General features: G+C 38.7%; 1 protein-coding gene across 3 annotated transcripts in view; it reads right to left on the bottom strand.

Annotated features, from left to right (window-relative positions):
- MAGI2 (membrane associated guanylate kinase, WW and PDZ domain containing 2) overlaps positions 1 to 13605 on the bottom strand; it is a 776112-nt gene that overhangs the window by 47549 nt on the left and 714958 nt on the right. For all 3 annotated transcript variants that reach the window (XM_035549439.2, XM_050708167.1, XM_050708168.1), the window contains 2 exons: positions 3068 to 3253; positions 86 to 314 (listed from right to left, as the gene is read on the bottom strand). In XM_035549439.2, the coding sequence (XP_035405332.1) occupies positions 86 to 314; positions 3068 to 3253 (415 nt within the window). The remainder of the gene's footprint in view (positions 1 to 85; positions 315 to 3067; positions 3254 to 13605) is intronic.

The following is a 13605-nucleotide window of genomic DNA, read 5'->3' as shown; positions in this document are numbered from 1 at the left end:
AACCCCAGCAGCGCTGGGTGTCAGGGCCCACCAGGCTGTGTGGGCTCTGCGGAGCAGCAGGCTCTCGGCAGAGCCATATTCTTACCTGTTCTCGTGTCCCTGCAGCTGCAGGGGCTGCGGGGGCGCGGGCTGCGCCACGGGGCTGTGCTGGGTGATGGGGCTCTGCTGCTGGGCCAGGGGGCTCTGCTGCTGCTGCTGCTGCTGGGCCAGGGGGCTCTGCTGCTGCTGCTGCTGCTGCTGGGCCAGGGGGCTGTGCTGCTGCGCCAGGGGGCTCTGCTTCTCTGAGCTGGGGGCCGAGGCCGGGCTGTTCAGCTCTGCGTAATGGGAAACTGGAGATTAAAGAGCTGTCACGGGGAGGCATTTAATAATGGGCAAAGGTAGACAATGATCGTCGTCGGTCACCCTCCACCCTTGGAAATGTATGTTTTGTCGCTTTTGCTCTCTTGGGTTATAATTAGATTTTAAGACATCTGAGGCTAATGGGCTTCTCTTGATATTCTTTGCGATCTGAAATCTTGGCCAACTCTGCCACTGCGGTTGACATCTTCATTATTTAAAACCCAATTGAAGAGGGCAAACAGCTTCCATGTGACATGGTTTCTGTGAAAGCCTAGAAATACTGATATTTGAAAACTTTTTGTTTTGAGAGAATGAATAATTTTAGTGCTTTCAGTGCTATTATGGGATGACAGACTTGACACAAAAGCTGAACCACTGGTGCACTTGTGTTAGCTCCTGCTGTTTGAGCTCAACAAGGGTTCCCTATAATTTAACATCTTTGGGGACTGTGAGCAGTAAAACCAGTCTCAATAAATTCTGACTAACCAGCTAAGCTGACGTATTCACTGCATTGGTGCCAAACAACCATGGCTTCACATAGGGCCACTGCAGAAAACCAGCAACATTTTTTCCAGACAATATAAAATGCAAAACAACAGAGAGGCTGGGCTAGGAAATGTGGCCTCATGGCCTTTACAAACAGGGGATGCCACGCTGCCTTCAGGTTTTCCCCTGCACCAGGGAAAACACATTTGGCACTGAGCTTATATCAAATGTATTTCTCCCAACACACTGACACAGCATTGCTCAGCATCTGCCTGTTAATAAGCATAAATGAGAGAGATTCCCATTGTAAGAGGACAGAGTACTGCACAAGTAATCATATATGGATTATCAACAGTAAAGGTACACGTTGTACTTTTTTGTTTCTGCTTGCAACAGAATGAGTGAGGCCAGCATGGCATGGTACAACGTGGCTAGAAAGGACATGTGCATGGCTTAGTACCCCAAAAAGCAACAGGTATGCATGATCCTGCTCTTGCCTAGTTTGGCATTTGAATCCAGTTTGAAATTTTGAATTATTTTATTTTTTTATTTTTAGTGAGTGAGTTTGTCCCCTGTGACTGTGTGTTTCTAATAGCTCTCTGCTTCTTTAATTTATGCTCATAATTGTTCTAAAAATTTTGGTTACTTTATTAAAAATCTTTTCAATTTAGGCTTAATTGTCAAAAAAGCTTGTACACTCGCACTTAAAATATGCCTCATGCAGGCATAAGCAATACTTGTCTGTGTAATTACTATGCTTAAGGCTTTAATTGCCCATTTTGCATCTGTGAGCCTCTTCTGTATTGTAGAGTTTCAGAGGCAGAGATTGGGAATATTGTCCCTCATTTCTACATTACTCTCATAAGTATGGATGAACAAGTCAGATCATAAACTGCTTCTAAAGCTGCTTTGCATTTATATGGTATTTTTCACCTGAAAGTACGTTACAGAGGTAATAGATTTTTCTCCTAATTTTATAAACTGGGAAGCTAATAGCGGAAGGCAAATGAGGCGTCCAGTGTCATACAGACACATGGGGAAGCCATGCCTCGGACACAAACTGTTCCTCACCACCAGCACCCGAGAGTGTCTTGTAGCATGGCATGCCAGATGTACCTCTGCTTCCCTTATAGTTTCAGCCCCCCATTTCTAACATAGAAATATTAGCAATTTGTTAATATGCATAGTTCTGTGTACAAGGGAGGCCTAAATAAACTGCATGGACAACATGCAGCAAAACTCTTGTTTGTAGCTGCTTGCAAAACTGAACTCCAGTGATCATATGCCACTGTCTTTGCAGCTCTTCGGGATGAATTCTGAGCCTGTGTGTGTTTATATGTTCATCCCTTTACTTAATTCATTAAAAAAGTAGATACGTGCCTTCAGTGGCAATCCGTGGCCAGTGTCAGGCTATTTCCTTGTCCCATTGCTGGATGCAACAGTAAAAAGTGAGGGTGACGTAACTCCAGCATGGATCATTAAGTAATTACATTACTTGCTGTATGTGACATTCCTAGCTCTGATGGTATTTGTTGCCGAGATGTAAAGCCATTGTCTTATTAATACAGCACAATTCATATAATGGTACAGCAGGTCACTGAGCTAAAAAAAGCCCTGAAACCAACCTCAAAACCCATGAAGCTGACATCAAAGGATCTCCACTGATAAGCTCTGCAGTAATGACCAGACTAACGAGTCTGTCCCCTTATCCTCACCTTACTGATGAAATAATTTAGGGTTCATCTCTTTCCTGCCTTGTGCACTTATCCTAGCACATATAGAGGAAACTACCAAATCTGAACTCTTCCTTCACATCGTTTTGTCACAGGTAGCTGGTACGTGAGTATGCCTGGTGACAGCCATTGTGGTTCTTTGTCAGTCACGTTGCTTACATAAAAGTTGGGTTTATAACAGGGTACAAGGGGATGAACTCAAAACCTGGCTCTCTGTTAGGGTGTTTTTCCATGTAGAAGGCAATTCTTCCAAAGGACATGAAAATTGACTCTCCAGCACTCTGCTCTTTCTGTTTCTCAAAGTTTGCTTTAAATACCTTTTTCATAGCAAGAAACCCTTTCAAGAATTCAGATAGTATTCCAGCTGGTTCTAAGGCTGTAATTTTGGTGTACTGTATGTTACAGCTGAAAATGTGAAACAAAAGATGTTCTTTCAAGCAGTGACATAACTCAAGTTAATTGGAGGCTACTTAAAATTTTCTTCCTGTTTTTAAGGGCTATTGACTTACCCTCCTGAGGAATGATGCGAAGTGTTACACTGAGACCTGCGTCTTTAATTAGCTTCACAATATCTGCATGAGGCATGTTAATAATAGACTGGCCGTTCACAGCTAAGATCCGGTCTCCAACTTTAAGTTTTGCGCAGCGATCTGCAGGACTTCCATCAATTATCCTCCCTATTTTATGGGGTACAGCTAGACAAGGAATAACATTCAGTTAGCTTACGCAGCAGTGAGTGATGATGTTCATAAACAGAAGAAAATGGGTTCATTTAGAAGAAAATTCTATCTAAAAGACACTTTGTGCATAAAACAGTTGTTCTTATGCAATGTTATTTGCATTAACGCAGAACAGATTTTGCTAAAAAATCAGAATTTAGATGTGCATATATACATGGCGTATACATACAAAGCCCCAAACCAGTTTTATGGTTCAGCTAGTTTACAAACCTGGTATGTGACAAGATAATAAACAGTTCAGGAGAAAAATAAGGCATTAGAACAGTGAAGGGGATAAACTTGCAAAATAAGTAATAGTCATAAGTTGTCTCCCACCTCTGAATTTACAGAATCCCTTTATTTGTATATTGCAGTAGAGACACTACAGACATGATTTATTTTATATACAAACAGATTTTATTACCGAAAGTGCCCAGGGTTCACTAAATTGTTCTCCTCCTCCGCACAAATATGTTAATTGATAAATAGAAATCATACAGAAGATTTATTGAGATGTGCAGTTTTCTAATTAGATACATGCCAGCATGAATTTGCAGTTAATTATGAGTGTATAGACACATTTACTACATCAAATAAACACACACACACATTCTCAAAACTTTACAGATCTAGTTTACTTCTTTGCTCTTTGTGGTTCTCCATTTTCCAGTGTGCTCCATCTGTTCTCATATCCCATCTTTTCCCATATTTCCCACTGAATTTTCTAAATTTTACTCTAAATACTTCTTCTAGTTTTTTTCCCCTATTATCCAATCATTTTTAACTTAGTAGATATGCTATAGCTGACAATTCTTATCTCTCCATCAAGACTCCCCAAAGAAAATGCTATTTTCTTTCCTTCTACTAGTCATAAATATGCTTACCACAATTCAGTTTGACCATTTATTCTATTAATATCATAATAGTGTCATAGAGTGTAATAATTCCACACTTCAGTCTTGGCAAATTTAGCTCAAAGAAGCTCAGCCTCACTGTCCACCTCTAACTGATGTTAGAGCAGTGCATTTTTTTCCCTTTAAAATAATATATCCTTAAAAATTCTAACATCTAAGGAGAACTTAAAAAAAGTGAAACAAGAGATAAATCATACATTTCCTGGAAATATCTAGGCTATCTATGCTATTATCAAGCAAAACACTAACAAGGGATGTGTTCAGAATACTCACTGAAGAATCACCACAAAACAAATTTCTCAGTTCCCTGATAAATGTTTCCTGAAGGTGATGGTGACAAACACAGATTGCACATCTCATGCAAAGTCACAGTATGCACACCTCAAAGTGACTTTTGCTTCTAATATGGATGAAAGCGTTGTTTACAGTGTTAAAAATAAATTTTCTGAGAACTAAAAATATTAGTGCTCTGAAATGCAAACCATAAATTGCATGCTTCTTTAATCTTGTAGTTCAGGTAAGACTATAAATTTAATTATGCCTTTAGTAATATATACATAGCTAGTTTACTTCAGAAATGTCTTGTTGCTTAGGAATAAGCACCCAGTTTATGTCGCAGTGCCTGAAGCCATTCCATACATTAAAATATACTAAATATGACTAGACCAACTTTGTACAAAATTTGATTTTATTTTGCTTTTGATGCAGACCTATAACTGCCACACACACATATCAGATTAGATTCCCCAAATAAGTAAAAGAGTAACTTGACAGTGAAACAGTTCACATTTGCACAGAGCCCTTCACAAAATCAGTTCTTAAAGCACGACATCAAATCATGTCAGCTAAGACTAAACCGTGGCTGTTGCTGGTATGTAAAATAAGATCTGTCTGAAATTTCTGTGTCTGTACAACACATCAGTAGAGATCAGAAAATGAGGCTGCTTTATATGAAAGAGCAAGTAATTTAGTATGAAGAAAGAAGGGGAAGCATTGTGGCTGAGATGCTATAGCTAAAATTCCCATGCTTGCCATTGCAAACCCTAAAGAAGACATTTCTGTTAGCCTAAGTAACTTAAGTTCTTTAAGGGACACAACTTCAGTAGTGAGGGAAGGGAGAGCAGGAAATCCTGTTAATCCCCCAGCACATTTTTTGTTGGTCGTCTTGCACCTGATGAGTGAACAGAGCAGATGTCCATTTTTGTGATGTCTGCTAAAATCAGAGCTAGAGGTGGAAGAGCCATGAGACTCCGATTCAGCTCCAAATCCTGAGAAATTGAAATGGAGGAAAGAGGAGGATTTTTCCCCCTTTGTCTTCCTCCTAAGTCTAACAGCCTTAGTCTGACTGATGAAGGTAAATAAATGTTTTAGTGTCAGTGCATTTTGTCCTGCAGCGCTATGAAAGGATCAACAGTAGGTGGCTTTCAGAATAAAGCTGTCAAGCACCTTTTCTACCGCACTTTGTTTTTTGAGGATTTAATGCTCCTCGTTTGAGGCTATATGGGTTCAATGTGTTGCCACATGGTTTTGCTGCTGTAGGGTGTAGAAAGCTTTTGCTGAAGGAGCCAACAACTCTGTAAGAGTTTGGCAAGGAGTCCACTGGAAAGTTATATCATGGTTTCATGGACAAATGTGGTGAATTACTATTGAAACCCACAGAAATTCAGCAGAAGCTGGTTTCTGTGTGTTTCTAGATAATATGAAAAGTTTGCTTTCTAAATCCTTCCCTCACATTAACATCCCAGGGATCGTCTCATTGCTGATTGCTCTCTCTGGCAGAGCTCTGCCTGGGTCTCCTCTGAAGCTACGTTACCCTGGCCAGCACGCTCCCTGCTGCCTTGGAAGGGGAGCCCTTATTTAAGAATTTATTTACAGGCATGTGTGCTTCTAATGGGATTCAAAGGTTATCTGATGTGCTGGTTGTTTATGAAAATATGAATATTATTATGTTAGAAAGCTTAATATTTAAGAGTCTTTGGAGATGGAATACTTACTGTGAAGGGATAAGATAGATCTACTCACAGGGGATTAATAAGGTAAAAGCTAAGGAACAAAGGTAGAAAAGAACTGTGAATTTCCACAGTGGAGATTTTTTATCATTCAGAATGGTTACATCTAAAACTGGCATGGAAATGCTGTAAAAGTGGCAGTACCGAGTGGGCTGAGTGAAGTGACAGACAGGATCTCATGGTTAGAGATGTAAAATGATGTACATGGAGAAAAAATAACCCTGGCTAAACTTAAGCAGGGATGAGTCCTAAATTAATTATTACTACCTAGGAGATCTTGTAAGAAGTGTGTCTACTTCTCTAAAAACATAAACTCAATAGAACAGTAAATAGAATTTTAAGAGTTAGGAAAAGAATAGCAAATGAAACAAAGTATTGCTTGTTTATTATTGAGCACCTAAACTAGATATTGCACCTATATTGCGCACCTAAAGTAGATATCAGCACCTATTGCTGATAGATCCAGTATCCTCATCTCAAAAACATAGCACGGAAGAGGCAAAAATTGAGAGAAAGACAGCGTGGTAGTCAGATGCAGAAATAAGACTCTGTTCAATGAACTTGGACTGTATCGTCAATGAACTTGGACAAGAGAACTTGGAACAATCTCCTGGATGGCCAGGAGCATGGATAGATTAAAGGGGATTAGACAAATGCATAGGAGCTAGCTCTACTGTCGATTAAATCCAAAACCTGTGGTTGGGAAAGCTGAGGACAGCGTGGAGCTGTGCGGCCCTTTGGTCCCTTGCAGCATTGCACATTGGTTCCTGGGAAGCCTCTTCCCAAGTTTGGCATTTTATTAGGGCTTTATTAACACAGCAGATCTCCTCTTATATTGCATCTTCAGTGGTTTATTTTTATCTGAGCAGAGCAATAAATAATGTAACCTTTCAACGGAAGTCCCCCATCACTTGACTGGTGATGAATGATTCCAGTGGGCTTTAAAATATCTCACAAATTTATTCAGACCTTTTTTCAGATTTCACCACAAGCTGTTCTCCAAGCGTATACAATTTGAACAATGGCAGCATGTACCTGGATTAGACTCTGCAGAGAATTTGATCCATTTATTTCAAAACAGGTGTACCTGAGCAGCATTTAGGATGGGCAGGCTATACTGGATACATTTGGATTATTATATATACATATACATTTGGATTTGTGTTTTTTTTTTTTCAAGAATCCTATTATTCAAGCTAAGAGAGAGCACAGAAGATAAGATGGCCCTTCGTAGGACAATTAATTTCTTAGTTCTCTCAGACTACACAGTGAATGAGACTCCAAGGGAAAATATTGTGGTAAACAGTGATTTATACAGACTTTTATTGTTGAAAATATGCGAAATTAATCAGCTACTATTTATATGTATATAAAACATTCAGATCTTCAAACTAGGTATATAGATTTTTTTTTCCTAATACCATCAAGTGATCCAAAATGTGATACTTTTGAATGATGCATATGAATATCTAACTTAAGAAAAAATAATTCTTCCAAGGCCATAATCCTAGATGCAAAGAACCTAGTAGAGAACAGCAGTACTGCAGGAGTAGTTCCTAACAATGGATCTCGTGATGGGATCTAATTTTTTCTGCAGTATGTTTTATAAAAAATTGTCACTTCAGGGAGGCTGGAATCTTGAGAGCGCCTAAACTTCTAAGATTTTTGAAGCCATCAAGCTCACTCCCTGAATCTCCCTCAGATGTTTAAAGCACTTTTGTCAGGAATGTAGTCTGACCCAATGTTTGCACCTAGCAGCTGATGCTTTCCCAGAAGGTGGTTAATTGTGCAATGATCAGCTCTAAGCTCATAATCAAAAGAGAGATTAAATTAAATAATGAAGATACAAAATGATTTTTAAAAAAATCTTTGCATTTAGGAAGTGGGTAAGGTCTGCTTTCATTAACTAGCTGATTTGTATGTACGTTAATATTTTTATTTTATAAAATTGCCCACTTTCACTGATCCAAATTAATGTCCTTTCCACACCTTTACATCTTAGAAAAGAAAGAGTGAATTCTGTGGCTTTACACCTGAGGGTCCATATGCTTGGGTCACCTCTACACGAAGCCAGAGCAGCTGCTGAATACAAATACTGCTTCTAACACTGTGTATTTCTGTCAGCCAGTTGCTTTTTATTTTTTTATTTTTTTGAAATAAAAATGATTTCTCCTCACTTGTGAGACATATAACCTAGAAATAGTTGGTTCTAACAAGATGTTAACATGAAGTAATGCTTTTCTGTTTGGCATCTAGAATTTTCTTTATTCTGTTATTTTAGTTGTAACTGTTGAGACTGTATTTAGAAAAGAGTAACTTTCCTGTTTTTGCACTATGTAGTAACAAAACATCAAAAATGATCAGTTAAGGGGGGAAAAAATCAAACCTGTACTTTACCTATTAAACCCTCTGGCAGATAAATTCTTGTGATCTTTTTTAATGTTAGCAGATATAGATAGTAAACCAAGCAAGTGAACCTTCCTGAGCCAGCTGTCCTTTTCAATGTTATACAGCTGATCACATGAATATTTATTATGTCCTCAACTCTCAAAAGGTGCAAGAGTTTTCATTCAACCAGCAGGCTCCAGCATATCAAGTTTTAATTGGAAGAATATATTAAATGTAAACATTAGTAGTTTCATTGCTCCTGAAGAATCTGAAATGTGGGAAACTTGTATACAGTAGAGTTTCTGTCAAAGCTAATCTTAGAATCAAGATAAAATATGTTCCTGAAATTTATGATTTTTGGTATGTCATACTCATTTGGAGAAAAACAAAAACAAAACACCTGTGGCATGCTGCCTACTGGCAAATGACTATACTCCCTTTTGTTTATAACTTGAATGAACCTATGAACTGAAACATCCCATTGTGTGCTGATATGGAACATATTTACTTACATAGCATGGTTTTGTTACAGGCAAAAGAAGCTAGGTGTGAAAGAGTGCACATAACTTAGAAATCTGAAGACCTAATAAAAATTAGGCAGCAAAAAAAAATTGATGGAAATTAGATACATAATTCAGGCTTGTCATCAATGGAGCCCTGGCTCCGTAAAATCATTAGCAAAACCTTGATTACCTTGATTCCCTAGGTTTCTGCTAATAAAGCTTGCACTGTTTCATCTTTGAAAACACATGAGCAGCCCCACTAGGTCTGAATAACCTATTTATGAATAAACTGGAGGACAAGATTCACCTAGAGAGAGAGCTGGTGTGGCTAAGATCCTCCATACCTTATTCTCCAAAACTATCAGATAGCCAATTGAGTAATTCATGCCTCCAGTCTGCAGCAATGTGCTTTCAGTGATATAAAAAAGACCTCTTTTATCTCTTAAGGTTATTTTATTATTATGAATTAGAATAGTTCAGTTGGAAGGGACCTCCAAAGTCCCACTGCCTGACCACTTCAGAGCTAGCCACAAGTTAAAGCATGTCATTGAGGACATTATCCAAATGCCTCTTGAACAATGACAGGCATGGGGCATCAACCGCCTCACTAGGAAGTCTGTTCCAGTGTTTGACCACCCTCACAGTAAACATTTTTTTCCTAATATCCAGACTGGACCTCCCCTGGTACAGTTTTGTGCCACGCTTTCATGTCCTAAATTGTATATATTGATTTGAAAAACTGACTCATGAAACAATGTCTTTCAGCTCCAAATTATAATATCAGTCAAAACAAAACAAACAAACAAACAAACAAAAAAAAACACACCACAAAACCAAAGCAAAAACCAACCAAAGACCAAACCAACATTAGAATGTGTCTTTTTGAAGCTGAAGAGACAGAAGGACAGCTCAAGCCTGAATATCAAAGCCAAGTAGAAATGAGAAACCAGATCCTTTGCCCCCAAGTCACAACCATGTTCCACAGAAGACTCATGTTGCAGTTGTTTTTTCACTGCTCTGTTCCAAAGAGCTCCAAGCCGGAGTAGATGGATATCCTAATTTCCAAAGCTGTTTTCTTTAGAATGTGCAGGTTGATCACTGAAAATTGTGTCCCCAGGCACTTTCTTACTCAGGAAGAAGCATGGGTTAAATTGCAGCACAAATAACTGTCTCAGATCACACAGTTATCACTGATCAGTAAACTGTTTTTTATCACTAAACTGCAAGGAGTTCAAAGAAACTCTGGAGCTGAATGGGACTTATTTCAGAACTCTGTTTTCTGCAGTCAACAGGAGCTTATCTTGGATTTAAGCTTTTTAGTTAAAACTCAATGTTTTGAGAAATGAGAGAAACTTATTTCATTAGGCTTTTTTTTTTTTAAATCCATGTATCCATCCATCCAAAAAGTATGCACAGCCATCTGCCTTTTTTAATGTTTATTTATTATTTTTATTTTATTTTTGATTATTTATTATTGATTAATTTTAATTTAATTTAATTTTTATATAATATATATAATATATATGTGTATATATATAATATATGTGTATATATATATATTCAATTTATAATTGTGCTAAATGCCAACACCTGTTATGGTAAGATCCATTCGGATATTGCCAATTTTCCCATTTCACTGGCAGTTTTCAGTTAACAACATTAGTTTAGAGCACATGCTTCTTTTCTACAGAAATTAGGGTGTTCCGAGATTTACAGTGGATCACAAGTTCTCTCTCTACAAGGACCTGCATCCCAAACAAAGTAAAAGCAGTAGGATGATGTGAAATTGGTAGGGACAAGTGTATTCCATAAAGCTCAAGGACAAATTCAATGGGAGATCTTTTGGCAATTTCCAGCTCCAAGTGCTTTTTGTGGGATGCAGATAGTGAACTTACCGTGATACCCTAGAAAGCTCCACAAACATGTAGTTTTACCACAGAGGACACACACTATTAAGTATTATTCTAAATGTAATTCAACATGTATATTAATTAATTGAGTTTCCATAATTTTAGCTGCAATACGACAATACTGTCATGTTAGACAATGCCACCTTAGACATAGCTGCACCTCCATAGTCTCCCACGATGCTTGTGGCAGGATATTGGGGACCCCTGCCTTTCAGGACCACACGAGTTGGGGATATTTTTACTGGGAGAAGCATAAAAGTATTCCTCGGAGTGGGACTTCAGTGATAGGCCAGTTTGTTCAGTGTAGCCACTGAGGCCTCCAGCCCAGCCACAGAGCCTGTGAAGACTTCCACAGAGCCCTGAGGCTACAGCCATTGGGATCCATGCCAAACTGAAAGTGAAAAACTGGAGTTTATAGCTTCTAGGCATTCAGCTGGGCATGTGACACTGAATTCTTTACAGGAATACCACTGGAGCTGACAAAATTTTGATAAACTATGTGTAGCCTGCCTAGCAATAGAAAGCAAGGAGTAAGGTCAAATTTAGGTGGCCCATCTGGTGAAGGAATGGGAGACAAGGCACCCTTTAATCTTGGGACAGGGTCTAGGGGAAAGTGTGATAAACTGTTTTAGGGGCAGTGGAAGTTAATCCTTTCATTAGGAACAGGCCAGGAGCCTGGCCAGGTGAATTTCTGGTTTTTAATCTCTTATGGCTCTAAGATCCTTGGGGCTCTGCACTAGGCAAGGTGACTTGCTCCTAGATGTACCACTCAAACACAGTTCTTTATTTATACACTTCATCTTCTTTTGCTGATATAATTTTAAAGCATGGATGACCTTGTCTATGCCCTTGCTTTGCCCTGTGAAATCTCTTCATTCAATCCTTGTCACTCGTTCTCCACTCCTGATCTGCCCCACATCAGAATTCTAGTTTGGTGCAAGATAATCCCCTGTGCCGAACTAAAGAACATGCCAAGTAATGCTCTGACAAAGGGGATATGAAATTTCTGTCACTATAGAACAAAGGAAGAGAAAAGAGCCACAAGAATTGGATGCTGAAGCAAGTACCAGTGAGTCAAAATTGTGTCCAGATGTAAAGGCTGGCTCCCAGCTATGTAATTATAATTTATTAAAATGACAGCTACAGTGCTGCCTATCACAAAATATGAGAAAATAATCCATTACCTAATAACGTCCTTATTAGTTATCTGCATCAAGGGTAAAAATATGCTTTTAGTATTTTGAAAATTTCTGCAAAGCAAAGGCAAGCCTGTAAATCAACAGTGACAACTCGAACCCCTTGCAAAGCTTGTCAAGAGTAAAGATGACCAAGACTGTAGGTCTCGGAGGAAGAATGACATCCTGATTATAACACACCAGGCAGACACCCAGAGGCTGAGCTTTTGTGTATCCTCTTGAGCTCTGGGCCAACTGCAAGGCAGCAAACCTGCAAGCCTGTGGGTCTGATGCTCGTAGGAGCTCGGACTGGCTGCACCAGTGCTTGCAGCTCAAGCTCGTAGTGACACAAGGTTCACACTTCTGTACTGAGCAAGAGCTGTTGCAATTAGTTGATTATAAAAGTGTGTGAGAATGAGGAAAATACTTTCAGTGTATGATTAATTACCTTCTTGAGTAAAAGCAAAGCTGATACTTAGCACTTCCAAGACCTCAAGTCTTTTACTTTGACAAGAAAAGTAGAGAAAGGAATAAAGATATCAAAATAAACATTCTTAAATCAAATGAATGCTTCTTCTCTTTGCCCTGAAGATGTTCCCAGTGAGATGACTTTTCAGGCTATGCTGTGCCTATCAGTATCTTGCACTACAAGATATTCCCTTTTCTGACCTTTTTTGTCCATTTTGATTCTTTCAGAGTTGCTTTGCAATTTCTATATTAATGTTTATGTTATGTTAATGTCATGTTAACTGTGTATGTTTAGGGTATATCTACACAGCACACATGGGGATACGTAAGCTGTCAACAAGTGCCTCTGAAACCAGAAACACTGGAACTACGGCACAACATTTCACCAGACTAATACACTAATGTTACAAGAAGCAAGTGACTACCAAGATACTTGACATGGTGCCATGCAGATCCATATTCTGATATTGATGTAAGTTATGTTTTTGATATTATACATCCTATGCCCAGTTGATACTTACCTGCTGTTAGTATGCTTTCTACAGCTGACTGTGCATTTTAATCAAAGGATTTTACATTAATTCCAGCTGGAAGGACCTCAGGAAGTCTCAGTAGCTGCTGCTGAACTTGCTCGTTTATGTTATCTAGTACCAAAGGGCTTGAAACTTGGATGCCATGATCTAGATGGAATCTAATGAGTGTTGTGTAAAGGGGGATAATCATTTCCCCTCAATCTACCGGCTGTGCTTTTGTTATTACATCACAAATTACTTAACCCAAATAAATATTAGGGAAGAAAAATGAACCTCCCTTAACATTCAAAAGGCCGATGACTTTTAGCCTATTTTTATTCCTGCTGACAGATTATTTTTTCTCTTATATTTTTGGAACAGAATTCACACAGAAATGGTATTTTCTTCTCTATTCTGTCATTGTTTACAGCAAATGTCCTTTTTTAGTT

The sequence above is a fragment of the Cygnus atratus genome, chromosome 1 (assembly GCF_013377495.2).
Source record: "Cygnus atratus isolate AKBS03 ecotype Queensland, Australia chromosome 1, CAtr_DNAZoo_HiC_assembly, whole genome shotgun sequence".
In the NCBI taxonomy this organism is placed as follows: domain Eukaryota; kingdom Metazoa; phylum Chordata; class Aves; order Anseriformes; family Anatidae; genus Cygnus; species Cygnus atratus.
The sequence above is the reverse complement of the archived record's forward strand: the minus strand, read 5'-3'. Positions and strand labels throughout refer to the sequence as shown.